Raw genomic sequence first — 27,500 nt, forward strand, 5'->3', positions numbered from 1 at the left:
GTATGTGACTTCTTTGGGCTTACATTTGTATCCATGTCCTGCTGATAATTACTGCAGTGTGCTTTGGTCAAATAGGTCGGTCACTGCTATCTGGAGGAGCTGGCAAACTTCCCACAAGAACTCACCGAGCTTCTCCTGAATCACCACACACTGCTTGAACCAGACCTCAGAATGGTACGATCGCTGTTTCTCCATCCTGTAGATAAATGCGGATTCTAAAGCACTGTGGGTCTGGAGGGTGTGTGTGTGTGGATGGATATGTGGAATGGAGGGTGTGTGTGTGTGTGTGTGTGTGTGTGTGTGTGTGTGTGGATGGATGGATGGATATGTGGAATGGAGGGTGTGTGTGTGGATGGATATGTGGAATGGAGGGTGTGTGTGTGTGTGTGTGTGTGTGTGTGTGGATGGATATGTGGAATGGAGGGTGTGTGTGTGGATGGATATGTAGAATGGAGGGTGTGTGTGTGTGTGTGTGTGTGTGTGTGGATGGATATGTAGAATGGAGGGTGTGTGTGTGTGGATGGATAGGTGGACAGGTGTGTGCAACACACAATTTCAATCGCTGACGTGTTTCCCAAGGCTCCAGACTAGCCTACTGTCATTTTATTCTCATGGTTTTAGACGTTTTGCAAGGCCTTGATCCTTTTGAGGAACAAAGACTTGATTGAACCCACAAGTCTTCTGGAGCTCTTCTTTGAGCTGCTTCGCTGTCAGGACAAACTTTTGCGGAAGGTGACAGACCGATTAAGCGTTATTTCTCCAAAAGACCCCTCGTGCTGTGATTCCTGCCTCTGCTGACATCCTCTGTTGTCCTGTTCTCTCTCCCCGACAGACTCTGTACACGCACATTGTGACAGATATCAAGAATATTAACGCAAAGCACAAAAACAACAAGTTGAACACGGTAAGTTTTGTCTGTCTTACATGCTGAAACATTTCGTGGTCGTCCTTATGAGCCCAGCGACCGTGTTCAACTCCAGCCTGTTTTATTCAGACTTTGCAGAACTTTATGTACACTATGCTGAGGGACTCCAATCCAATTGCAGCCAAGATTTCCTTAGATGTGATGGTGGAGCTGTACAAAAGGAATATTTGGTGAGGACGGAGTTGTCCACTCCTCTGTCGCGATGTGCGGGACATGCACGATGGTTCTCTGTGTGTTGGCCTGTGGAATAATGAAGCTGCATTGTATTTGCTCATGCATGTGTGTGAATGGTTTGTTGTTATTGACCACTATTAGGAACGATGCCAAAACGGTGAACGTTATCATGACGGCCTGTTTCTCCAAAGTCACAAAGGTAAGAAGGACCTAGTAGTTTTGCTCTGTGAGTTTTGACTCCCTGATGTCTGCTTCTGTTCTCGCTGATGTCTGATGTTCTGGCTTGGTGGAGACTCTTTACGGTTTTGTTTTGTTTTGCGGCTAATCAGATCCTTGTTGCTGCGCTGACATTTTTCCTGGGGAAAGACGAAGATGAGAAAAAGGGCAGCGGCTCGGACTCGGAGGTACCGCGTGCTCCTCAGTTAAGATGGGAAACAAACCTTCATTTGCACTTTATGAAAAATGCATAGCACAGGGATTTTACATTCAAAAAAAGTAGAAACGCTTCCAAAATCTTTAGAACCGCATTCCTGCATTTACGTGTGTATTCCTACATTTCTCTGCCAGTTATAAGTGTGTTGTGTGTCCTGCTGGTGTGGGACCCTTTCTGCTTTCCTCCGATTGTAAAATGTCATTCTGAGTCCTGTCAAAAACGTGCACCTGCTCAGCGTGTCAGTGACGGTCAGACTGAGCTTATCTGTCGTCTCCAGGACGACGGGCCTTCCGCCAGGGATCTAATGGTCCGATACTCCACTGGAAAGAAAACTTCTAAAAACAAGAAGAAGATGGAAAAAGCCATGAAAGTCCTGAAGGTGTTTTTGTGCTCAACAGCTACATGACCTGATTTACAGGATTAATCTAATTATTGGTTATTTCTCACGTGACCTGGTTTATGGGATTAATAATCTAACAATTTCTTATTTTTGACATGACATGGTATATGGGATTAATAATCTAATAATTGTTTATTTTTGTTTCTGAAGAAACACAAAAAGAAAAAGAAGGTTGAGGTCTTTAATTTTTCTGCCATACATGTGATCCATGATCCCCAAGGTATGACACTCACCTGCCAACAACTTAGCGGTCTGCTTTCTCTGTCTATCTGTTGGGTGTTTTTGTCCTTACTAAAAAGCTGCATATTGTTACAGATTTTGCAGAGAAGCTCCTGAAACAGGTGGAAAGTTGTAAAGAGCGCTTTGAGGTGAAGATGATGATGATGGAGCTCATCTCCAGACTTGTGGGAATTCATGAGGTAAAATAAATGCTTGTATCACGGTTATGTCCTTGTACCCTCATTACCGTCCAATAAGTAGTTATTTTTATTTATACTAAAGGCCATGAGCAAAGTAAAGGGTTAATAAATGGTCTTGTTTGTTTATTTCCATGTGGTGGTGGTTGTTTTTTATAAGGTTTCTGATTTCCTGTTCAGCATTTTATGAGAGTGATCTTTACGGTGTACGTGATCTCAGTGTTTATTGATCTGTATGTGATCTGTGTGTGTGTGTGGGGTTCCTACAGCTCTTCCTCTTCAACTTCTACCCATTTGTGCAGCGGTTCCTGCAACCTCACCAGAGAGGTAAAGACTTTCTCCACAGACCAGCTGCACTCAATGCAGCGTCTGAGTCTCCGATGACTGAGTAGCAGTGTCTGTCCTTTCGCGGACACACACAGGCTAATGTTTTGTACTCCTGCTGTTGTCCTTGATGTTGTTTTGTTTCCTTCTGAGTTCAGAGGTCACAAAGATCCTGCTGTGTGCTGCGCAGGCGTCCCACACGCTGGTCCCGCCGGAGGTAAGTTTAGCTCGCACGGTGGAAAGTCAGTTTTCCCCACACAGATGAGAACATGGGTTTATGGGACTGTGCTCCTGTCCCAGGTCATTGAGCCTGTGATTATGAGCATCGCCAACAACTTCGTCACGGACAGGAACTCCGGAGAGGTCATGACAGTAGGGTAGGTGTTAGTCATTCACACTACTAGTGTTGCGTACCAGTGTTGGTATGTGTTATTTACTCTCTTAGTAAATAACTAAGAGGGAAATTCTTTATCTGCATCTTTGTGGTTTTTATATCTCTGTGGGTCTAATCTTGTTCTGTTTCTTGGTATTAAAAAGTTCATAGAAGATGTCTTTCTTTCTGTGTGTGTGTGTGTGTGTGTGTATGTACAGTATTAATGCCATCAAGGAGATTGTGACACGCTGTCCTCTCTCTATGCCAGAAGACCTGCTCCTGGACCTCGCCCAGTACAAGTCTCACAAAGACAAAAGTATGACTCAGCCTTTTTTTTTTCTTTTAAAGAGTTTGCAGCTGATGACTGTGTTTCTCACCTGTTCACCTTTATATAGCAGTGCTGTATGGAAGCTTTGATACCAGGTCCTTGCAGTGTAAAAGCAACAGTCTGTGTCTGTGTGTGTGGGTCTGTCTGTGTGTGTGCGCGTGCGTGTGGGTCTGTGTGTGTGCGGGTGCGTGTGGGTCTGTGTGTGTGCGGGTGCGTGTGGGTCTGTGTGTGCGGGTGCGTGTGGGTCTGTGTGTGCGGGTGCGTGTGGGTCTGTGTGTGTGCGCGGGTGCGTGTGGGTCTGTGTGTGTGCGCGGGTGCGTGTGGGTCTGTGTGTGTGCGCGGGTGCGTGTGGGTCTGTGTGTGTGCGTGTGGGTCTGTGTGTGTGCGCGGGTGCGTGTGGGTCTGTGTGTGTGCGCGGGTGCGTGTGGATCTGTGTGTGTGCGCGCGTGCGTGTGGGTCTGTGCGTGTGCACGTGCGTGTGGTTGTGCATGTGTGCGTGTAATGTGTAGATGTGGTGATGTCTGCCAGGGGGCTAATTCAGCTCTTCAGAGACCTCAATCCTCACATGCTGCACAGGAAGGACAGGGTGAGTAGCCATGACAACCCAGCTCAGACTCTCCAGCTCAGACTCTTCATCTGACTCTCCAGCCTACTGTCGTCTCATTCAGCCACTCGTCTGTCTGTCTGTTCATTCGTTCGTTCATTCGTCTGTTTTGTTCATTGATCCACTCATTCGCTCTCTCCATCACACCTGTCTGTCGCTGTGGCACGCCGGGTAACCACATGTGCTGTTCCGTCGCTAGGGGAAACCCACCGAGGCGTCTGCGGAGGCCAGGATCCAGGACTACGGAGAACTGGAGGCGAAGGACTACATCCCCGGGGCCGAGGTCCTGGACCTGGAGGAAGAGGAAGCCGGAGGAGGAGATAACGAAGGTCAGATACTGAAACATCTGCTCGGTGTTTTGGTTAAGGTGGTTCAGGTCCTGGACTTGTAATCAGAAGGTTGTCAGTTCAAGTCCCACCACCACCAGGTTTCCACTGTTGGGCCCCTGAGCAAAGACCCTTAACCCTCAATTACTCAAGTTGTGTTCAGTCAGAATTGTAAGTTGCTTTGGATAAAAGCGTCCGCTAAATGCCATAAATGTAAACGTACACGTTGGCAGCACACAATACTTCTGCATGTCCACTTTTTTGCGTTGAATCAAACAAATCAAAACTCTCATATAAGCCAACAGTTTGAAAGAATCGATTCACTTAAGTGAGTCGCAACTCCGTTCAGCAGGCCTTTTGAACTTATTGCTGCTGAGATACAGCGCCACCTGCTGGAGAGACCCTCTGTTGGACCGCTTAATAACGCGAATGTGATTTAACCTTCCTGATGGTTTGTTTTTTCTTCCAGATGGCTGGGAGAGTGCCAGCATGAGTGAAGATGATGATGATGGGGAATGGGTCACTGTACACCATTCTTCTGATGAAGATCCGGAAGGAGTGGTATGGACCTCGTATGTCCATCTCTGTCCATGGGTTTGATTCCTGATGCGATTCTAGTTTGCGTGGAATGTTGGACTGTTTCAAGTTTGTGGCGGTGCGCGCGCGCGTGTGTGTGTGTGCGCGTGCCAGGCGGGGAAACTCCACAGCGTCCCTGCAGAGGAGCGGAAGGTAAAGGCAGCTGCGGTGAGCGCCAGCCGCCTCCTCACACAGGACGACTTCAGGAAGATCCGTCTGGCTCAGATGGCCAGAGACGTCACCGCCGCGCCGGGGAAGAGCCAGAAGAGGACGAGAGCTGAGGCCGACGATGATGCAGACAGGTACGCGACAGGAGGTTCCCCTCCCACTGCGCGTACACACCCCGCTGTTTAGTTGCTGACCTACCTGAGGAGAAAAGGCTTTAAAGGGTTAAAACCCGCCATTAGAGGTTACATTTAAACCCATGAAATATATTACAAAATATTAGGGGTCGTTGTTCATACAAGTGTTCATATTAATCATATTTTGGTCATGTTTGGTCGCAGAACTGTGGTGACGTGAGGCGTGTTGTGTTTCAGAGGGGAGCTTCTCACACTGAGAGATATTGAGCGCTTGCACAAGAAACCCAAGTCTGACAAGGAGACACGGCTGGCCACAGCCATGGTGAGGGGACTGTGGAACCCTCCACATTGCCTCCATAAAACTAAGCCCTTGGGTTGGTTTTCCTTCCGCAAATTAAACCTCGCCTTTGTCTCCGGGCCCAGGCTGGGCGGACGGACAGGAAGGAATTTGTGAGGAAGAAGAACAGACTGAACCCGTTCGCCAGCACCAGCAACAAGGAGAAGAGGAAGAGGAAGAACTTCATGATGATGAGGCAGAGTCAGGATGTCCGGACCAAAGGCAAACGCTCCTTCAGAGAGAAACAGGTGCCGGATGCCACGCGTTCATTATAAAGGCCTTTATTTGTTTGTGAGAACCTCCTCCCAATCCCCCCCTCGCCCCAATTGAGACTTTTATTTTGAAGTGCTATAGAGTGCAGAAGCCTGTTGGATACATTGGGACCTAGTATATCACAGTGTCCATAGCACAAGTCCATATGTGTCCATTCTGGGACACTTCTGGGACTCTACTGTGTGAATGTGCTGCCTTGTATCAAGATTTTAATTGATTGATTGGCATAGGTCACATTTTAGCTTGAAGGTTTGTTTTTCAGACCAAGATAACAAGTGTTTAAAAGCCGATGATAATTACTCTGAGAGTGCAGGCTCAGCCTGATGTCTGTCTGTTCTCGTTCCCTTCTCACAGATTGCTCTACGAGACGCCCTTCTGAAGAAGAGGAAACATAAGTAGCCTCTCAGATGTTCGGGATTTCTCTTTTCTAGATCTCTCTTCGTGAACCCCCCCCCCCACCCCCCGTTCTAGAAGTTTTCTATAGTAAAACACTTCTGATGGATACAGCTGAGATTAAAAGACTGCACAAACTCTTTGCCAATCTCTGGACTGGACTCTGCTCAGTCTTGTATTTGACCTGTATTAAATACATTTGACGTGTCAGTGTTTTTGCATTATTTTTAGGATTTTCAAAGGATTTTAGACTTGTTCGAAGCGCACGTTACTAACCAGGTTCTTAACTGTGACGTAACGCTCCGTTTTGGTAGAGTGGGTCCAGATGTCAGCGGTCTTCACTGTGAATGGGCCAAAAATCCATGTACAAGTGCACAGAATTGTGACCTTCTTACCCAACAATCTTACCTGATCTTTCAGTCTTTATCAAAAGCAGCATGTGCACCATACTTCGATGTCCAAAGCCTTGAAATTTGAGTCTTACGTTGCGATAGTTTCTAACAGCTGTTTAGTAGCTACTGCTTCCCGCTTCCTGTCCACACGTCTTTGTGATGTTCGAAAAGTCGCACCTGTAGACACTTCTGCTCTATGGTACCAGACTCAACCCTTTTCTGTACAGGTGTATACACTGTAAAGAATGAATAACGCTGTGTTTTACAAAGACCCTTAAGTAGGTTGTTCATTTCCGTGCTCAGCTTGACCAGTGCTTTAAGTTGCCATAGGATACTTGGAGTAGTCTTTTTTTTCTTTAGAGACAGATTCTGCAAAACTGCACTTCACAGATCACTTTCTAATAAAGCTTCGAGCTTTAGTTCTGGCTTTTGGATCTGGCTTTGGTGGACAGATGCCTTGTGAAGACAAAGCGTTAGACCAACACGGTCAACTTTAGCAGCGTGTTTTTACCTTCTCTGGCTCACTATTGTTACAGCTTCTTGGATGTTGAATTATTTCTCTTAGTGTTGACAGACAGCAGTGCGATATCAGTGTTTTGGGGTTTCGTGGAAATGCGCTTATAGTTTTTTCCTGCTGTCTCCACTCAGCCAGACCACTAGTGCTCATTGTCAACATCGGAAACCCAAAACCTGTTATCGTGTGTGTGTGTTTGCTCCTGTCAAACTGGTGAACTCCAACAGCCCAGTTTGGTATGGATTCATCTACTTAAACTTTTTTCCAAAGATAGTACTCCAGTTAAAAATTGCGTAGCACGCTGTTGAGAAGAGATCTACTGAAAAGTGGGTCACAATCTGGGTTCTTCACTCCTACCACATAGTAATGTTATAAAGACCATGGAAGGAAAAGATATTAAATACATGGCTTTATAGTTATGAACAGTCTTACAACTATATGGAGAATAAAGTTACAGATTATATCAAGTGTTGGGGGTATTTCTAGGATTTTAAAACATCTGCGTCAGGATATCCATAGGTATTCTTTTTTTTATATAGTGTGATATTCACCAGCAACAATTTCATGCCATTTCAAGTGGGGTCCTCCATTCATAGTGAGTTAATTTGGCTGAATTAAGCCCCTGGCACCTTGAGAGTGAGGGCTACAGTCAGGGTGTGCTCAGGGTGTGCTCCGGGCGTGCTCAGGGCCTTCACTTCCATTTGAGCCTTACACTCTATGCCAGTAGCACGCACACACAACCTCAGCCCTTTTGGCCTACCCAGTGACTCAGACTGTACCCAGCCCCACCGGCATCAGTAACGTGTGGCACCGGTGATGCTATCTGTTCACTTTCAGAGTACAGCACCATGTCCAGCCTCAGCATAGTTAATGCAATGCACTGTGGGAGTTGTAGTTTTGTAGATTATAGTTCAGTAGTGATTACAGTTCAGTAGTACAGGCTGTGTGAAGCCCTTCAACACTAGTTACAGTTCGGTAGTGATTTCAGTAATGATTTCAGTAATGATTTCAGTGTTTTCAGGGAAGGATTGTGGGCAGCTGAGACATAATTATATTCTCACATTCAAAACAAAACATTCTTCCACATAAGTGTCTTGCACATTATTTTGTTGCCACAGAACAACAGCACAGTGCTCTGCAGTGAACCATTCAATGTAGAGGCATGTGTCAGTCATCGATTAAATCATGTTCAGAATACTTAGTGAATGAGCACCAACATTCAGTGACTTAACAACCTGGCATACATAATCAGGTTTTAGAGTAGTGCTTAAACTGTGCCAGAGTCAGTAGTACTCATATTTGGACCATGCACGTTCTGGAATGTATTTATGGGTACTCAGTACTCAGTTGGCGCTTGGTTTGTTTAGTGAACGTACCTTTCCCCTCTAGGCTATGAGCTTCCTTGAGCTGGGGGTGAGTGGCTTTTATAGCCACTGTAAACTTTTGGAGGTGTAATGAAATTTCAGTTGTCTTAATAATAATAATACATTTTCTTTATGTGTCTTTCAGGATACTCAAGGACACTACAGTATGAGAGCAAAAACATTATAAGAAGAGAATAGCAGGGTAAAACAAAAATGATAAAATGAGAATATAGTGTATAAAAGAAAATAAGAGATGAAGACATGGTAAGAGAACAAAAACACGACTACAATAAAATACCAAAGCAGTGAGGCAATAAGAAGAAAATAAGATTTACAGATCAGGAAAAGCAGTTTGAAAAGAGGAAAGTTTTAAAATGCTTTTTGAAGGTGGAGAGTGATGGGCAGAGACAGAGGTTAAGGAGATGGAGTTCCACGGTTTTGGGCCTGCAGCGCTACAAGCACCATCACTACATGTGTGTGGATTGGCAGGAGGAACATCATGAGCATCACAGACTGGAGCAAGCGTGAGGGATTTTGTCTGAACGACAGAGCAAAAAGGGAATCAGGAGCCAGACCATGTGAAGATTTAAACACCAGGAGTAAGACTATACTGCACAGTCGTGGCCAAAGGTTTTGAGACACATTTTGATTTTCACAAAGTTTACTACCTCAGTTTTTCTTTTAGATCCTTTTGTCAGATGTTTATATGGTATAGTGAGGTACAATTATAAGCATTTCATAAGTTTTTTTAACTTTTTATTGACAAATGCATCCAGTTAAGCAAAAGCTTCATATTTATAGTGTTGACCCTTCTTTTTAAGACTTCTGCAATTTGCCTTGGCATCTTGGATATCAGCTTCTGGGAAAAATCTTGACTGACGGCAACCCATTCTTGCGTAATGAGTGCTTGGAGTTGATCACAGTTTCTGTGTTTTTGTTTGTCCACCCTCGTTTTGAGGATTGACCACAGGTTATCTTGGTTATCACTTTTGTCTTGTGACATGGTGCTCCCTCATGCTGGAAAAAGCATTGCTCACCACCAAATTGCTCTTGGTTCGTATGGAGAAGTTGCTCTTGGAGGATGTTTTGATACCATTCCTTATTCATTGCAGTGTTCTTAGGCAACCCACTTTCTGACAAAACCTCTGACAAAAAAACTGAGGCAGTAAACTTTGTGAAAACCAAAATTTGTGTCAGTCTCAAAACTTTTGGCCACAACTGTATGTGATAATGGCCCAGGAGCCAGTGTATGCAATTCTGCATGTATTTAAAGCTTCTTGAGAAGACAAACAGGGAGCCCAACCAGAATTGAGCTGCAATAATCCAGTGAGTAAGGGACACATTCTGGAGATATTTTAAGGTGGAAGAAGGCAATTATGGTGATGTTATTAATGTGGGTCTCCAGTGAAAGTGTAGATACTCAGGTTAAGGACCTGAGTCACAGAGGACATGATTAAACCTGGGATAGACAGAGTGGGTTGACCAATTTTTCTTGAGAGCAGAAGAAGGTGCTATGAGAATGGTTTCAGATTTCGTACTATTAAGTTTGAGGAAGTTCAAAGCCATCCAGTTTTTAATGTCAACCACGCAGCTGCGCAGTGACTCATACATCAGTGTATCAGAGCACTTGGTGCAAATGTAAACTTGAGCATCATCTGCAGTGACATTGAAGACTGTGCTGTCGGAGAACATCACCAAGTGGAAGCAGGTAGATTATGAAGGGGGCCAAGAACTGAACCCTGGAGGACACCGTGAGGGGGGCAGAAGTATCTGACCTGAAGTTACCTGTCGGTGAGATATGACCTAAACCAGGCAACTAATGTGTTAGTGACCCCAGTCCAGAACTTTAGCCTATGCAACAACATGTGATGAAAGACTGTATCGAACACCGTAGTAAGATCGAAGAAGACCAGGATGTTCACTAGACCAGCATCAGCTGCCAATACCAGATCAATTATGACCCTTGCCAGATCAATCATGACCCTTACCAGAGCAGTTTCTGCTGTAAACTATAGACTGAAACTGCTCAAAAAGGTTGCTGGAGGTCAGATGAGTTGGGCCAACACTACACGGTCCAGTATCTTCCTGACGAAAGGAAGGTTTGATATAGGATGGTAACTATGAAGATTATGGGGTCAATGCCTGACTTCTTCAGGACTGAGGTAATAGCAGGTAGTTTTATGCTGGGAGGAACCTAACCTGAGCTAACTGAGGCATTGATGATCAATGGAAAAGCGAAGGCTGGCAATGTTTAATCAGGGGGCCGGCAGAGGGTCTACAGTACAAGCAGTTGCTTTAGTGCCATTGATAAGCCTGGTTACAAAAGTCATTGACCTGGTGGCAAGAGGAGAGCTGGTTAACATCTGGAGGTAGCATGCGATATCTGTTCTTCAGATGAAGTAGTCCAGGAGCGGTATGGGAAATGTAATAATCCAGCAATGAACTTCACTGATAAATCCCAGGATACACACTGCAGAAAGCTGACTAGTGAGGAGCACAGCCAAGTCGGATAAACCACGGTGGCCTACCGATCACAGCCGCCAGCAACTGTCCAGACAGGTAGCTTTGTATACTCGTTAAGACCAATGAAACACACATGACATGCGAGAGAGTGAAAACGTACTCGGACGAAGTAGGTTAAGGCCAGGTGGGAACATGAAAAGGGAAAGCTCGTGTTGGGCTGAATCCAGCCATTTAACGTTCTAGTTAGCGAAGTTCAACCAGTATGCCACAGCAATTAAACTTTAACTCTTGCTTTTCTCCTTCTCCTCCAGTGTGTTTTCTCACACTGCCTCCTCCAGTTTACCCCACTGTGGCATTTTCAACATGTGGAGCAACTGCAAAAGTAACGTTAGCAACGTTAGCATGCTGGCCGGCTTCACAACCAATCACAACCAGCATCTGACCGTGGTACTGATGGCTGCGATGTCCCTTGTGGTCTTCTGCATTGGCTGCTCGGCGGAGGTGCGGAAGATCTGGGGACACTTGCGCCACCCAACAGGTATCCTGGTGGGTCTTCTGTGCCAGTTTGGCATTATGCCCCTGACCGCCTACCTGTTGGCTCTGGGGTTCAGCATCACTTCTGTGCAGGCCATCGCTGTGATTATCCTGGGCTCGTGTCCTGGAGGGATCTCTTCCAACATCATCACCTACTGGATAGATGGGGACGTGGAGCTCAGGTGTGTGTGGTGTGGGGGACGGGGTGTTAAGTGTGTGTGTGTTGATGTTAAGTTCAATGTGAGTGTGTGTTTCTTGGTGTTATGTTCAGTGTATGTGTGTGTGTGTGTAGTTTAATGTTTTTGAATATGTAATTCTTGACAGCCAATCACATGATGAAACAATAGCTCTTTTGCTTGTGGGTTTTTTTTTTATTACAGCTAAATTCTTCTTTAAATAGTGGCAGTTGTTTTGTTTTGTTTTTTGTAAAGGAATATCCATTTATTCTGGAAATAATTCTGCGTTTGTCATGAGCTGGTCTAATTTATCGATAAATATTCAATATATTCAATGTATAAATATTTCAATAAACATTAGACAATCTACTCTTATTAGGAAAAAAAGCTCTCGTGTACGTTTACCTGACCCTTTTATTCAAAGCGAGTTACAATTATGACTGAGTACTACTTGAGTAATTAAGGGTTATAAACTGCTGGGCTCAGGGGCCCAACAGTGGAAACTTCGCAGAGGTGGGATTTGAACCAGCAACCTTCCGATTACAAGTCAAGTACCTTAACCACTGAGCTTGTTAAAGAAGGATTTAAGATTAAAAATCAGACCAAATAAAGAAATGTAGTGAGAAGTTACATTTTAATGGGGTTAGGGGTTAAAAACCAGCATTTAAAATCAATACAGCAGAGAAGTGTGAGCAAGTTTGACCTAAGGCTGGGTAAATCTGCTCTCACACACTTTAACATTCCTGTAATAACACACTCATCTCATCCTCCTCAGACCTCCTAAGAGCCCAAAGGAGCTGATGTAAAGGAAATTCTGCTTTGGAGTTGATTTATACTCTGGGACACACTGCTTTTTGTAAATCAGGATAAAGAGAGAAGAAACATGTTAATGTGGCACAGATTTGGCATCAGTAAATACTGTAAATACAGTTTTGTATGTAAGATGAATTACATTCTCGTCTGTCATACTGGCTAGTGTGGGGGTCCATAACTGCCATTTTTAGAAAGACTGATGATTGATGAGATCACCTCCCTCCATCCCTCACCCACCCACTCACCCTCTTCAGCATCACCATGACGAGTATCTCCACCCTGCTGGCTACCGCTGGCTTGCCACTGTCTCTGTACATCTACACGCAGGGATGGATCGCGGCAGGATGTATCCAGATCCCTTATCTCCAGATAGGTAAAGTACACACACACACACGCACAAACACACACACCAGCTGTATATCACACACACAAACACACCAACACTGGCTGTATGTCACACACACACACACACACACACACACCAACACTGGCTGTATGTCACACACACACACACACCAACACTGGCTGTATGTCACACACACACACACACCAACACTGGCTGTATGTCACACACACACACACACACACACACACACCGGCTGTATATCACACACACACACCAACACTGGCTGTATGTCACACACACACACACACCAACACTGGCTGTATGTCACACACACACACACACCAACACTGGCTGTATGTCACACACACACACCAACACTGGCTGTATGTCACACACACACACACACCAACACTGGCTGTATGTCACACACACACACACACACCGGCTGTATGTCACACACACACACCAGCTGTATGTCTCACACACACACACACACACACCGGCTGTATGTCACACACACACACCGGCTGTATGTCTCACACACACACACACACGCTCCCCAGTACTGACTGCCCGGTGGAATGGAGTGCTTTATAAAGTTAGCTGCTTTTCTCAGGGCCCTATAAAACAACACCAGACAAATCTCAAGTCATTTAGAGCCACATTTCTGTTATATAAAGGTTTGTCTCTTTCTTTCAATGATATATTTCTTTATGTTTTCTGCCAGAGCTGAAATAAGTCACATTCGTTTTACAATTTGTGTGAAGTGCACACAAATGGGTGCAAATGTACATCACTCACTTTAGAGTATCATTGTCTCTCATTCCTATTTAAAATTCATAAATAATTAGTTTGTATGCATAGTTTCCATGGCAACATATGTTATTTTCTAAAATAGGGAGCAAGAAAATGTCTGTCCAGGTGGTAGTGAAGTGAGTCTGTGTGTTGGACATATGACCATTTTAAGCTCAAAACACCATTATACACAGTTGCTGACAATGTTGTTGTCATGTTGTTAATTGTTGCTAAGTGAAAATTAAACAACATATAAAAGTGTTTTCCTTAACCGTGTCCCTCTGGTCCCACCGTCTGCCTCGCCTGGGTCTGGTTGTCCTTCCTCAGAATGAGTGACGCACGATCAGAGATACTGAGAAGCAATCGCACTTTATTCAGAGATACATGAGTATACGTAGCAAAGCCAGTGCAGCATGTGCAGAGCTGATAGAATATGCAGTATCTCTCACTAGCTCAAACCATATTTGCCATAGCCTTTCACCTACCTAAGAGCAGACATGTTAGCATGATGGCTAGATCATTAGTACGGCCGGATAGAACAGACTTTGCTCTACAGAAAAGGGAGCAGCATTGTAGCAAATTTTAACACAAAGTTATTTTTAATTTAGTGCTCTTGTTTTTGCAAGATGTTCTGAGGTTTGTGTTGATATATGTGATGGTCATAGTCTGCCACTAAATAATTAAATATGAAATTACTGTTGCCAACTTTATTTGTCTCACTCAAGCGTAACCATGCCATTGCTTCCTGCCTGTGCATGCAGTGTTCCAGTGAGAATGTCTCCCTGTGTGTTTGCAGGATTCACTTTTATCACTATGATCATCCCAGTGAGCTTTGGGATCGTGACCAAATACAAGTGGCCAAAAGCAGCAAAAATCATTTTGAAGGTAACCATTTCAAAAAACACTCCCATAAACCAAACAGTGTAAAAGTACATATCTTAACACATTCTCTCTCTCTCTCTCTCTCTCTCTCTCTCTAGATTGGGTCAGCGATAGGTGGTCTGGTGATTATGGGTCTCGGTGTTATCAGTGTTCTACTTGAGAAAGTGAGATGGAACACAAGCTGGCCCCTCCTTGTCATTGGAGGCGTGTTTCCCATCTTGGGTGGTCTGGCTGGATTTGGCATTGCTGTTGTACTGCAACAACCTTTGAATCGGTCAGAAACGTGTTGTGTTGGACTAAATATTTACTACGTGTAGCTTCAAGCACCTGTTCAGCCAGCACAGCCAAACCAAGAAGACCAGGTTGAATTAAAGATTTTTAGAAGTGCTCCAGTGAAGAATAACCTCCATTTGGTTATTTTTTTCCATTATGGAATCCAGTTTTATTACAGCACGCAGTGATTAACTTGGGAATGAGTGATGAGGAAGCAAAAGTATTGCAAATGTTGGGGAACTGTGTGGTCTTAGCAGAGCATTTTCAACTGTCCGCTGAGAGTTGAAATCTGTTATTGCGATTCAGTCAGTTTAAAACCAGTTTAAAATGAAGCCTGTCATTTTTTTTAGTACCTCTGTGAGTCCATTCTCTTAGTTTACTGGACCTGTATTGGGTAGAAGGTGGTTTCATCTGCACTAAGACATTATGAGCCCTACATGATTAAAACATGACTAGCCAATCAGAGTGATGACAGCGAATCCTGCAAACACACAGGGAGACGTTCTCACTTGTGACCGACACATATATGAGCACAAATCTAACAACATCTTGTTAAAGCAAGAGCACTTGTGTCACTGTGGTTTCAGGTGCAGGACCATCGCCATGGAGACAGGAGCTCAGAACATGCACATCTGTTTAGGTGTGCTGCAGTTGGTTTTTTCCCTGGAACAGCTTGCAGAAGTAATCATGGTAACAGTTATGTACTCCAGCGTTCAGCTGTGCGGGGGCTTGCTGCTGGTGTTAGGTAGGACAGCACACTAACACTCCTTTCCAGATCCACACATTTTTCACACATATTTCACAGGAGCCATTTCTAACATCTTTTTTTTTTCTTAAAGTCTTTCAGATGTATAAGAAAAAATGTCAGAAGCAGCCCTTCACCGCCACGGAAAAACAGAATCAGAGTTCTCGCAGTGTGCCGCGTTCACATGGAGAAATCCAGAGTGTTCGAATGTGACTTTTTCTGGGCACCAGAGCAAAGCAGTAATGAAATGACCCAGAAGGTAAACATTAAATGAGTTAAAAATTACGGAACAGCATTGCTCATCATTTCAGTTTACTTGTAGATCAGGAATCCAATGGATTATGGTTTTAAGAAAAACAAATTTGGGTGACTGTGCATGCAGACATGCAAACATTGGGCTAAATTTCCTCCCTACAAGTCGAGTCTTGTTTAATTTTTCCTTTCCTTTAAACATTGGTAGGTTTTTACAGCCAATTATAACTAATTTAGCATGACAATATTTCCATTTGTTGTTGCTGTTCCTATGGTAACTAATAATTATATGTTAATGCATACATTAAGTATACACCATGTTATATTTACTGTTTTATTTTATTTTATGATTGCTTAAAATACATTAATTGTTTTGGGGGTGTAACAAGAAAATGTGACCATAAATCTGAATATTTAATTTGTAGTTGATTTTGTTTGGTAACATATTGTAAAGTGTTAGAGGTGGTTTATCCAGAATCTTATCTTATCTTATCTTATCACACTTGTGTTCTTCAGCCCTTTTCTGCTCTGTTTCTCTTTCTCTCCCTCCCTTCTTAAATTATCCCATTGTAGTGAAGTCGGCCAGCACGCTGCATTTTTTGCACCTGGGCTCTGACGTGCTTTATCACCATTCTGTGTCCCGTAGTCCTCAAATATACTTCACCAACTGTATGTGTGTGTGTGTGTGGTGTGTCTGAGAGAGAGAGAGAGAGAGAGAGAGAGAGAGAGAGAGAGAGAGAGAGAGAGAGAGAGAGAGAGAGAGAGAGAGAGAGAGAGAGAGAGAGAGAGAGAGAGAGAGAGAGAGAGAGAGAGAGAGAGAGAGGTCATTTTGAACACAAACATTTAATAACTCATGCAGAGATGTATTTTAAGGGCATATACAATTCTTGATTAAAGTATATTATCTTTTATTGTTCTGCTTTCATTTTTCCAGCACAAGTTTAGATCTGTGTAAAGAATGTTTTTATTGCTTTTTGATTTTCTCAGTCATTTAAGCGAAAGAATAAAGTATGAGAAATGTGAATGTTTAAAGGGCTGTTTTACTGATAATGGTCACATTGTCTCAGAGGTCCATATTTACCAGTGCACACGTTTAACTGCAGCTGGCATGATTTAAACAGTGTGGTTTCATTTCCTGCCTGCAGTGTTTCTGTGTGTGACCCTCATCTTCATATGTTCATGATACTGTTTCATTCCCGGAGCAGTGAGTACAGTGGTGCTTGAAGCTTTCTGTATTTCTGCATCAATTTGACCTTCAACACACAAGTCCTAAACGTAGATAAAGAGAACCAAACCATCTGAGACAAAAATATTATACTCTGTCATTTATTTATTGAGAAAAAAGATCCATTATTACATATCTGTGAGAGACAAAAGTATGTGAACCTGGCTTCACCCAAAACCATGATAAGAAGTGCACCACCAGATACCTTAACCCTGAATAAAATGTTTTGATGTCCCATCAAACCATAAACATAAAGATACCAAAACATTATTTCCTTTTTACACCTGCCTACAGCCAAGACCAAAACATTATACTAAAGTGAATTAAATTTAAGTCTAAAATACCAGTAAAGATTGGCTGAATTCAGTGTTTTTGGTCTACCTGTCATGTTCTCGTTGACACCAGAGCAGGAGAGTCTACTTGTGCTAAAGCCAGGTGTGAAGGTACTGCTCCCATTACCAGGGGCTACACATCACGTGCAGGTGTGCACACACCACAGAAACTATTGTGGGTGACTTTGGAGATAGGGTTGATCTCCAGCCTTTGTAATAAGTTCACCTGTAAGGTGACACCAGCTTTGAAGTCAGAAGTGTGAATCATCCTACACCACAAACTGTCGTGTGTGTGTGTGTGTGTGTGTGTGTGTGTGTGTGTGTGTGTGTGTGTGTGTGTGTGTGTGTGTGTGTGTGTGTGTGTGTGTGTGTGTGTGTGTGTGTGTGTGTGTGTGTGAGAGAGACTAACCATAACTGATCTTGGTAGGGAGAAAAAGAATATTTAAAAAAAACAACAACATGTATGTTATATAAGCACTGCAAGTACAGTAAACATTTCAGACCAAACCTCATAACAAATATTGACGGTTTAATGATAACAATTTGGAAAGTTCCACAATGTATATTCAATAAAATGTGAGACCATGCCAAATATTGTTCCTCATCAACAAATCTGGACTACATTTTCTTTTTGAAGTTAGGGGTATATATCATAATCAGAATTAGAATTGAATTTACTGTTTTTTTAATAATTAAATTATTTCTGATTATGATTAGTGGTTATGCAGTACCTCACTGTGGACTACCACATTTCCCTCTTTTCTGGTCTTCAACTCTATTGCCTTTGTGACCCAGATCACCTGAATACCTATTTGATGTAACCCGGTGTTACATTTCCTACTGGGAGCGCTGAGCATGGCAGTAGTAATGCCGGACATTTAACCAACAGCTGTACGTTATTTCCCCCACCCCCCCCAGGATCCTGCTCTCATGTCTCTGATAGTGTGTTTCAGAGAAATAAAAGTTACTGTCCACGTAGAATATGATTTTATGTGTTGTCATGTGGCTCGATTGTATTATCATTAGAGCTTTGTTGTTCTTTGTTTATTGGGAACCCAAAAAACTTGCTTCTTCTACATTGTCCAATCATTTGCATTTGTAATTATTCTGATAACTAGATACAGTCTAATAATAATATCGTGCAGCACCTTATACTTTTTTTCTGTTTGGTAAGCCAGACTAGTCGTTAGGCCAGAGGTTAGAGAGGGTGGCCAGTCTCAGCCAGTCTACGGTGGAAAACTACATTTCCCAAAGTTCTTCGCGATCTCCCCCAACGACAACAAACTGGTTGTCAAGCCAAGTGGAGGTTCGGCTTCACACAGGATGAGGTAACATCTGTTACGTTTAGCATGACTTCTAATACAAACACGACCCTTAACTAACACAGTGAGCATCAGGGTGTCGTGTTCTGTGTCTCTTTCCTGTCATGTAAGAGCAGTTTTGTTGTGCAGGAGTGGTGGCGTGGCCAGGCTAGGCTAGGCTAGGCTAGCCAGGCTAGGCTAGGCTTGTCCAGAGGAGAGCAGCTCTACTCTCTCAGAGCGATGTCTCCAGGTCAGACACTGGCTTTGGGACCGGGGCAGATCAATGCGAGATTAACGGCACAATACAGTACAAATACAGTGCAATGAAACAAGGTTTTTAGTACTGAGCAGGAGTGCTAGCTAGGCTAGCTAACCAGCCTGTGTGCCGCTGCGAGCGTGAAGGTGTCAAATAACTTCAATGGCGAGTTAAACGGTTAGACAGTTTAACAACAATTAAAAACTATTTGTAATGATTTGGCCAAGGATTGGCTAGATGAAGGCTTCTTTTTATGTCCCAGATAGCAGACGTTTTACTGAACTGTGGATGTGGTCAGTATCTCTTATCTGCTCACATCCATCGTCTTGGTTTGCTCAGACTAGACTCAGCTGGATCTCTTTTAGCCCTTTTGGCCTGTTTCACTTCAGGAAGGTGTCTAGCTACAAAGCCAAGCCGCTAAATGCTTTCCCCCACGTTTCTCGTGGGAATGAGAGCCCAAACCCTGGCCAGCCTGCATCTTGCAGGAAACAATGCGCCGTCAGATTAGGCTCGCCGTGAAACACACACTACAGCAGGCAGTGCATGAATGCTGATGAGGTGAGTGTCTTACAGAGGGTCCATTCAGCAGTCAGTACTGTGAGTGCGTCCGAGGGCTTCCCTCTCTGAGAACATCGTTTGCTTGTGTGTTAGTCCACCAAGGGCGTGAGGACATCTGTCAGCCAAGAACCGGACAGTCCTACGATACACTGGTGGTGTCACCTTTTATTTCCTGCCCACATTGTTTTTGTGTGTGTGTGTTAGTTAATGAACAGTGCTTCGAGTTGCTTAGCTCCCTTTGTTTAGGTTGCTGTGTGGTTGTGGTAGAACAAGACCAGTCCTGTGCTGTGCTGTGTTTTTGAACTGGCCGAACTGTGCTGTCGGCTTGCCTGAGGCTCACCAGGCTCCACATAACCCCGCCGCACTCTCGCAGGTGTGGCCGCGTGCGTGCGTAACCATGGCACCAGGAGACGTGGTGCCAGAGCATGGGAAACAGCACAGGCTGAGGGACAAAGTCGCAGCGCTGCCGTCAGGCGCAGAGAGCGAGGCGGACGGCTCGTTCGTGTTCGAAGCACACGAGGCCTGGAAGGAGTTCCACACTTCCCTCCGACAGTTCTATGACAACGGAGAGCTCTGTGACGTCACACTCAAGGTAGTCATGGAAACCGAATGGGTTCTGTGTGGTTGGGGGAAGAAGTCTCTAGATCAAGTTTATTTATTTATTTATAGGCTTTTGCAAGGGAGACATACAGTATTTTTGGCACTCAGTTATGGCAAGCGTTGAGCAGCTCTCATCTTCTTCTGCCCAAACTGAAAACCCATTTGGTAGACACCGTGCTTTTAGAATCAATTTCTGTAATAGTCTGTAACAGAGATGTTCTAGCTGCAGCTGGTAGATGCTGTATGCTGTGTGTTTCTTAGACTGTTTTCATGTTTGTCTGTGTTATCTTTCACTTTATTTTTCTTGTTTTATTCTCCCCTTTCTCTCTCTTCTCCCCTTTTTTCTCTCTCTCTCTCTCTCTCTCTCTCTCTCTCTCTCTCTCTCTCCATATCCCTTCTGTAGGTGGGCACTAAGTTGATACCATGTCACAAGCTCGTCCTGGCCTGCGTAATCCCCTACTTCCGTGCCATGTTCCTCTCTGACATGGCCGAAGCCAAGCAGGACCTTGTTGAGATCCGTGACTTCGACGGCGACGCCATACACGACCTGGTGCGCTTCGCCTACTCCTCGCGCCTCACACTGACCGTGGACAACGTGCAACCTCTGCTGTATGCCGCCTGCATCCTGCAGGTGGAGCTGGTGGCCCGCGCCTGCTGCGAGTACATGAAGGCCCACTTCCATCCCTCCAACTGCCTGGCCGTACGGGCCTTCGCCGAGAGCCACAACAGGGTGGACCTCATGGGCATGGCCGACCGCTACGCCTGCGAGCACTTCCGGGAGGTGGTGGAGTGCGAGGACTTCACCTGTGTGTCGCCACAGCACCTAAAGGCTCTGCTCGCCTCCGGAGACCTGAACATCCACTCGGAGACGCAGGTTTACAACGCCGCCGTCAAGTGGTTGAAGGCAAACCCTCAGCACCATGAGCTCTGGCTTGACCAGATCATGTCCCAGGTTAGACTGGCAATCGGTAAACATCACTGTGGAAAAAACCATGTAATCCATTTAAAAAAAAAATAATTTATCTCGTTGTGTAATTTTATAGCCGGCTCTTATTTTAAACTGAACACAGAAAGATGGATAGAAAGAAAAGATGGATGAATAGATAGATTCAATAGATAAATATTTACAGATAGACTGGTGTATCCCTCTCTGGAAATCCACAGGCATGGTTTAGAGGTGAGAGAAGCCCACCTTGAAATGCACGCGCAAACATTGGAGCCGTTGTTCTGGCGACGGTGTTAAAGGATGACATGTCAAGTCTGAAGAACTTTTGCCTTTTTCTGCACTAAAGCCCTATTAGGAAACTTAATTACCCTAAAAGCCACTGTGTTGACGTTACCGTCACGTTAGAGGGGTTCTGGTTACGCATTACATGGTATTATGTCTTGCGTGTTGTTGCCTCACCTGTGGCTGTTACATGTTCGTCCCCTGCAGGTACGTTTGCCGCTTCTCCCCGTGGACTTCCTCACGGGCACGGTGGCTAAGGAGGAGACCTTCAAATCCAACCTGAACTGCAGGGACTTGCTAGACGAGGCCAGGAACTACCACCTACACCTGAGCAACAAGAGCGTGCCTGACTTCGAGTACTCCATCCGAACCACGCCCCGCAAACACACGGCAGGTGAGAGGGGCGGGGCTCGGCCGTGCCTGTCACAGGTGCTTCAGTGGGGAGGGACTCGGCCCTGCCTCCTGCGTGGCTTTTATCTGCTTTTCTGGCATCTGCGTGTCTGCTTTTCCGGGAGATGCGAGTCTTGCGGTCCGATCACAGAGTTTTATGCAATTGCACATCCTAATGATGACTAAGCAGTTTTGTTCCACCACGCATTAAAGGATAGTGAAGATTTTATGTAGTTGTCATGGTGGTTGTGTGCACCGCGTCCTGCCCATATCACGGAATTACTTCTGTTCTCTGAGAAATCATAAACCATGTGATTTTAATTGTTCAGCCATTAACAGGTGTACTGAAATACTAATTAACAGGTGTGCTGAAATATTAATTAACGGGTGTACTGAAATACTAATTGAGCACCTAAAAGTGCAGAGCTTCTTATTCACTGGGTGTCACCGCTTGTCAGGTTTAGTTGACACCTACAGTCCTTAAGGGCAAAGCTACTTGGATTTATAAAAGTGGGCCCATTTTTAATGAAACTGTCCTACTATAACTTTTATGTTTTTGTTTTTTTTTTCAATTTCATTAAGAATTTTTAGTTATATGATTATTTGGTGCTATTGTTTGTAATTTATCAATGAATTAATCAATTAAGCCCAATTTTGAAATGGCTTTACAGTGTGTCATTCTGAGGACTGGAACCCCACACAGGGATCTGCCCAGCATATCTGAGCTTATCACAGCATGACACCTTACGTTGTGTGTGTTGCTGCTGACCTCTGACCTTGTGCAGGTGTGCTGTTCTGCGTCGGGGGTCGTGGGGGTTCTGGGGACCCGTTCCGCAGTATCGAGTGCTACTCCATCAGCAAGAACAGCTGGTTCTTTGGTCCTGAGATGAACAGCCGACGCAGGCATGTGGGAGTCATCTCAGTGGGAGGTGAGAGAGAGTGAGAGTGAGAGTGAGAGTGAGAAGGGTGCAGGTGTGTCATGGATGATGGAGAGAACGGTATGAGGAAGAGATCAGAGACACAGAGCTGGTGGTGTTGGGTGTGTGAGCGGTAAGTTTGGAACGAGAGGTGAACATTGTGAACAAGAACAGCATAAAGCCATAACTGTTATGTAAAGATGTAGTCATTACGCAATGATTGCTGGAAGATTCAGAAACCAGTTTTAGAAAGTGCAGAAAATACACCCACAGCAAGGGAAGAAGGGTGTGAGATGTGATCTTGTTTTTAAAGAAACAAAAAAAAGTAACAAGGTGATTGTGAGCTGAACTGATGCTGCTGAGGTGTTGGAGAAAGCCGAACAGCTTCGGGGGGGCGTGGGAGATTAGGGAATGTCGCTGCCTCCGTGTAACATGGCTGCCCCTGCAGGGAAGGTATACGCCGTGGGCGGCCATGATGGCAGCGAGCACCTTGGCAACATGGAGATGTTCGACCCTCTTACCAACAAGTGGATGATGAAGGCCTCCATGAACACTAAGAGGTACTGCACTGGGTCTAGAGTCCTTTCCCCCAAGCCTTGCCGTGTGTGTCTGTGTGTGTGTGTGTGTATGTGTGTGCGCGCGCGGGCGTACGCGAACACTAAGAGGTACTGCACTGCTGAGTATGGTCTTTCCCCAAAGCCTTGCCGATTTTGTGTGTGTGTGTGTGTGTAGGCGGGGGATAGCACTGGCTGCTCTAGGCGGTCCCATTTATGCTATCGGGGGGCTGGATGACAACTCGTGTTTCAGTGACGTGGAGCGTTACGATATAGAGTCGGACCGCTGGAGTGCTGTGGCTCCCATGAACACTCCTAGAGGAGGGGTCGGCTCTGTTGCTTTGGGGGTAAGCACAAAGGATCATGGGTATCTCAGTTCATTTATAGAAGAACAGAAGCCGCATGTGGCATGGATCTTCTCAGCCTCGCTGATTTTCAGATTTCTAAGCATCTCAGCTCTTGTGATGAAGTGAGTGACCCAGAGGCCTGTGCATCCTTCTCTCTGTGCCGGCAGAGTTATGTGTACGCCGTGGGCGGGAATGATGGGGTGGCCTCTCTCGCCAGCGTGGAGCGCTTTGATCCGCATCTCAACAAATGGACCGACGTTGCGGAGATGGGTCAGCGGCGCGCTGGGAACGGCGTGAGCGAGCTCAACGGCTGCCTCTATGTTGTGGGTGAGGAGGACGCACTCGCGATGCGCTCAGGGACGCGCTCTCTGTCTGTCTTTGCTCCTTACTGCTGGAACACAAGCAGGATGAAACGCCGTGTCTACAAGCAATGTGTTACTGTAGCACATTTCAAAAGAACTGTAGAGCAAATAATGGTCTAAAATAAATAAATGCATAGAAAATGTATTCAGAAATAACTACACGATTACTATGACAGCACAGCATCATGGTGACCCACAAACCAATCAAAACCCTGAGAGCCTTGTTATCAAAACCAAAAGAACAACAACATAAAGAGGAAAGAACAAATGTGGTGTACAGAATTCAGTGTAATAACTGCGACAAGAATTGTATGGGACAAACCGGCAGAAAATGATCAACCAGACTACACGAACATCAATTGGCCACTAGGAGGCATGATCCCCTTTCATTAATTTCAGTTCACGAGGCTCAAGAAGGTCATCAGTTCAATTGGCCCATGACGGCAGTCGTGACCCAGGCTAAGTCAAAGAAAGAGAGAGAGTTTGGTTTTCCACAAATCAGTTAACAGACACATTGATATTGACCCAATTTATCAACTACTACGACTTAAGGAAATAAAACGTCGAGGACAACAATCAAATCACACAAATTCGCTATTCGATAACCATTGAACTGTAAGAGCAACCAATGACAATCCAGACAAACAATCTACGACGCAACAAACCCTCTTCCTATCCAAACTAATGCATATCACGACACACATATTTCAAAGGTTCAGTAAATCACAGAAGTGTTGAATCAAAAATCTCTACATTTACGCAGGGCCTCTAAGAAGGAATCAGCAAAACATCAGCACTGATGTCCCATAGTGAGGGGGTTCTCAGGCCTGGCAAACAGACCAACAAATAAACACATTATAAAAAACACATTTAAGAGCCGAAATTCAGACCACACACAAATAAAATACAGCAATAACAAAATTGACAAAGCAATAAAATAAAATAAGATGCTAAAATACAATACAATAAAATAAAGTAAACGAACTAGGATAAAATTAACTACAGTGTAGGCACAGTCATAAGCTAAGGAGAAGCGTGCTAAGACAAGATTTAGATAGACGTCACTTCAGTTGGCATAACTTGCGTTCGTTTTGATGGAAGGAGTTTGTTGTTTTTGTTTTTTTTTTGTCTAGCCATGATGCAACATCTTCAGTGCGATTAGAATGTGTTTTAAGGACTGGCTATCCCTGGGTTTCGGTCGCAAATGTCACTTTGGTGTGTTCTAGTTTCCTGGATCAGAAAACCTGCGCTTATTTCATGGCATTTGCTGGTATATTTTAGTGGCGATTCTCTAGTGAACAGGTTTGCCATAAAGGCAAGGGTTGGTACACTGCTACACACCCTCACACCATCTTTCTTGTGTTTTCTACCTCTTCTGAACTCTTCTCACACTGTTGTGCATTCACATTCTGTAGTCCTGAGTGTGGTGTGTTATTGCTGTATTGCATTGTGCATTTGCAGTTTTCTAGTTCGAGTATATACAGAGTATGTGGAGGAATGACAATAAAACTTATCAGTAGAAGTGGGAAAATCTAACCAGGCAGAGTAACTGACTTTTATATCACGGCTGTTAACATTTCTAAAACGGGAGGGAGATGGAGAGATGGAGAGTGTGTAGGTGAAGAGTTTGTAAATAAGTGACCATTCATTAGGCTTAACACATGACACAGGGTGACTTTTATGGCCGGTGTGTTCATAGGGGTGGCTGTACCCTGTCAGTATGGAGGCCAGGCTTGGACTTTAGTTTAGAAAATGTGAAAATGTGATGTGTCAGCTTAGTGGTTTTATTACGGAGAGTTATACGGTGAAACTCAGAGCCCAGAACCTTCGGTGGCCGCACATTAAGAGACTAGACTGAGAAGTGTGTGATGACCCAGGAAACATCTCAGTAGCTGCCGTGGGGTAAAAATGTATGACCTGCTTTCACACATGCACACAGACAATCATCCCATACACTCCAGCTGAGAATATGAGAGAGTCTCCTCTGAGAGAGTCTGTGTCTGTCTGTCTGTCTGTGTGTGTGTGTGTGTGTGTCTGTCTGTGTGTCTGTCTGTGTGTCTGTCTGTGTGTCTGTCTGTGTGTCTGTCTGTGTGTCTGTCTGTGTGTCTGTCTGTGTGTGTGTAAGGCAGTCAAAATTGCTGTGAAGTACACAAGGTTTCCAGAGAAACAGGACGTTTCAGAGGTTCTTCATCAGTTGTGCCAGCAAAGTGCTTCTCGATCTTGTTTGTACTAGGAAAAGTAGATGTTTAAAATACAACATTCATTCTGAGAGTGTAGATCCGGTCTTTTGTTCTGAGTTCACCAGCTTCATTGCTCCCATAGCAGCAACTGACATTGCAAACAGACGTGTCATTAATAGTGTCCATTAGTATTAAAAAGCCTCGCCACTGGAAATGACAACTCCCTAACTCTGATGGTCTGAGGGTGTTCTAGAAACCGATCAGCAGGTCTTCTCTTGGTTTCTACAATATAAAGCTGATTACATGTCTTACCACTAATACATCAGACTCCCGCAGTGACGTATGAACAGAAAAGGAGGGGGGGGTGATCGATCCTTTTACGCCAGTTACTTCAGTGGCTGTGTTAATAAATGTGCATTCAGCACATCTAGAGCGGTTTATTATCCAAGTGGTCATTTATCTCTCTTGACAGGCGCGTCAAAGGACATAGAATGTTTTTGTCTCGTCTGTAGGACATTTGTGGAGGATCCTTTAAAAAGGGTTGCGGTCTCTGCCTTGTCCTGGAGCATTCTGACGTGTTTAAGTACATCATCAGCCACTGTTTTATGTGTAGCATGATAAGTCAGCACCGAGTCACTGCTTGTAGTTTTAGATTGTTTATAGGTCAGAGCAGCTACTCTCTGAACAGGTAGTTTTAATGGCTGTGAGTAAGGGGTGGAGTTTTTACCAGCCTTGGAATGTGAAGACTTGTACTGTAAATAAGAATAATAATCTGTAGTTTTATAATATATTGTGGTATTTAAACCTAATTTTTCAGAATTCATTGAAATATCTAAAAAAATAAAATACAATTTTAAAGTTCTCCTCATGCCAGGATGTGCGATACTCCATGCATGTTCCAAAGCTTGGTGGACCTTTGAGAAGATAGAAATAAATACATGTGCGCTTCAAATATGCATGTAGGAATGCCAGAAATGTCATCACTGCTCATGCAGTAGGGTTCACGGATCTGTGGGAGATTTAAAGAGCCTTTAACATATGTATATAACGACTGAACAGCTGGTTTTGAAAATGTCATCCAGGAACCGGGATGTAATTCCTGTTGGGCAGGAACAAGCAGCTGCAATAGGGCATCCAGGATTATTTTCCGTCAGAATTTTAGCTGAATGGAAGATTGGTCCGCAGCTACAATTTCAGAGCTGTTCAGCCTATAAAGGCACAATAAAGCACCTTATTAAAGGTCTTTACCCCAAACGACAACAGCCCCACCCTCATCAGCTAATTTAATAACAATGTCACTGCTTTTCGTTACATTTTTAAGAGCAAAGTATTCTTCATTTGATGTGTTTTTTAGTAGATTTGTTGAAAGTTATGTTACTGATTTTTCTCTCGCATATATAAAAATCGAATGTTTCCAATTCAAATTCTCCTGTAGGACACATCCAGGAGGACTTGATTGTTATATGTAGATAAGTCAAGGTTTCCATTCACGTCATGATGTATTTAAATGTATGTAA

The 27,500-nt window shown here is 44.3% G+C and overlaps 3 protein-coding genes across 7 annotated transcripts in view; all 3 read left to right on the forward strand.

Moving 5' to 3' along the window:
* Window positions 1-6,394, forward strand: part of sdad1 (SDA1 domain containing 1) — a 7,119-nt gene extending 725 nt beyond the window's left edge. Inside the window, exons 3-22 of the mRNA XM_035526771.2 lie at window positions 76-174; window positions 622-732; window positions 833-904; window positions 995-1,095; window positions 1,241-1,298; window positions 1,429-1,503; window positions 1,810-1,911; window positions 2,083-2,152; window positions 2,248-2,351; window positions 2,618-2,675; window positions 2,831-2,889; window positions 2,973-3,049; window positions 3,264-3,361; window positions 3,883-3,959; window positions 4,177-4,306; window positions 4,773-4,864; window positions 4,994-5,181; window positions 5,419-5,503; window positions 5,605-5,766; window positions 6,146-6,394. Coding sequence (XP_035382664.1) covers window positions 76-174; window positions 622-732; window positions 833-904; window positions 995-1,095; window positions 1,241-1,298; window positions 1,429-1,503; window positions 1,810-1,911; window positions 2,083-2,152; window positions 2,248-2,351; window positions 2,618-2,675; window positions 2,831-2,889; window positions 2,973-3,049; window positions 3,264-3,361; window positions 3,883-3,959; window positions 4,177-4,306; window positions 4,773-4,864; window positions 4,994-5,181; window positions 5,419-5,503; window positions 5,605-5,766; window positions 6,146-6,190 — 1,863 coding nt within the window. The 3' untranslated portion in view covers window positions 6,191-6,394. The remainder of the gene's footprint in view (window positions 1-75; window positions 175-621; window positions 733-832; window positions 905-994; window positions 1,096-1,240; window positions 1,299-1,428; window positions 1,504-1,809; window positions 1,912-2,082; window positions 2,153-2,247; window positions 2,352-2,617; window positions 2,676-2,830; window positions 2,890-2,972; window positions 3,050-3,263; window positions 3,362-3,882; window positions 3,960-4,176; window positions 4,307-4,772; window positions 4,865-4,993; window positions 5,182-5,418; window positions 5,504-5,604; window positions 5,767-6,145) is intronic.
* Window positions 6,395-10,620: 4,226 nt separating this feature from the next.
* Window positions 10,621-16,485, forward strand: LOC113586299 (sodium-dependent organic anion transporter-like). 5 transcript variants are annotated; one of them, XM_027024306.3, is made up of 7 exons: window positions 10,638-11,633; window positions 12,695-12,813; window positions 14,378-14,466; window positions 14,562-14,737; window positions 15,324-15,481; window positions 15,576-15,740; window positions 16,307-16,485. In XM_027024306.3, the coding sequence occupies exons 1-6, from the start codon at window positions 11,281-11,283 to the stop codon at window positions 15,692-15,694; spliced, it is 1,014 nt and encodes a 337-aa protein (XP_026880107.3). In that variant the 5' UTR covers window positions 10,638-11,280; the 3' UTR covers window positions 15,695-15,740; window positions 16,307-16,485. The 5 variants fall into 5 exon arrangements, with proteins under 5 accessions (XP_081575669.1, XP_026880107.3, XP_026880108.3 ...); XM_027024307.3 differs by having other exon boundaries at window positions 10,638-11,463; window positions 11,545-11,633; window positions 15,576-16,485; XM_081719542.1 differs by having other exon boundaries at window positions 10,638-11,013; window positions 11,229-11,633; window positions 15,576-16,485.
* Window positions 16,486-18,556: 2,071 nt separating this feature from the next.
* klhl8 (kelch-like family member 8) overlaps window positions 18,557-27,500 on the forward strand; it is a 15,545-nt gene continuing 6,601 nt past the window's right edge. Inside the window, exons 1-8 of the mRNA XM_027024301.3 lie at window positions 18,557-18,618; window positions 19,779-19,997; window positions 20,409-20,957; window positions 21,441-21,627; window positions 22,409-22,552; window positions 22,989-23,100; window positions 23,273-23,441; window positions 23,609-23,768. Of these exons, the coding sequence (XP_026880102.1) occupies window positions 19,803-19,997; window positions 20,409-20,957; window positions 21,441-21,627; window positions 22,409-22,552; window positions 22,989-23,100; window positions 23,273-23,441; window positions 23,609-23,768 (1,516 nt within the window). The 5' untranslated portion in view covers window positions 18,557-18,618; window positions 19,779-19,802. The remainder of the gene's footprint in view (window positions 18,619-19,778; window positions 19,998-20,408; window positions 20,958-21,440; window positions 21,628-22,408; window positions 22,553-22,988; window positions 23,101-23,272; window positions 23,442-23,608; window positions 23,769-27,500) is intronic.

Source organism: Electrophorus electricus, chromosome 8 (genome assembly GCF_041902795.1).
Source record: "Electrophorus electricus isolate QZ-2024a chromosome 8, ASM4190279v1, whole genome shotgun sequence".
Classification (NCBI taxonomy): Eukaryota; Metazoa; Chordata; class Actinopteri; order Gymnotiformes; family Gymnotidae; genus Electrophorus; species Electrophorus electricus.

What these genes read in the sequence shown, in the direction of transcription:
- LOC113586299 (XM_081719541.1), top strand. Translation starts at nt 11,281, where the DNA reads ATGTGGAGCAACTGCAAAAGTAACGTTAGCAACGTTAGCATGCTGGCC. An exon ending in GATCCCTTATCTCCAGATAG is followed by an intron (nt 12,814 to 14,377) that starts GTAAAGTACACA and finishes GTGTGTTTGCAG; the next exon opens with GATTCACTTTTATCACTATG. An exon ending in CTGCAACAACCTTTGAATCG is followed by an intron (nt 14,738 to 15,323) that starts GTCAGAAACGTG and finishes CTGTGGTTTCAG; the next exon opens with GTGCAGGACCATCGCCATGG.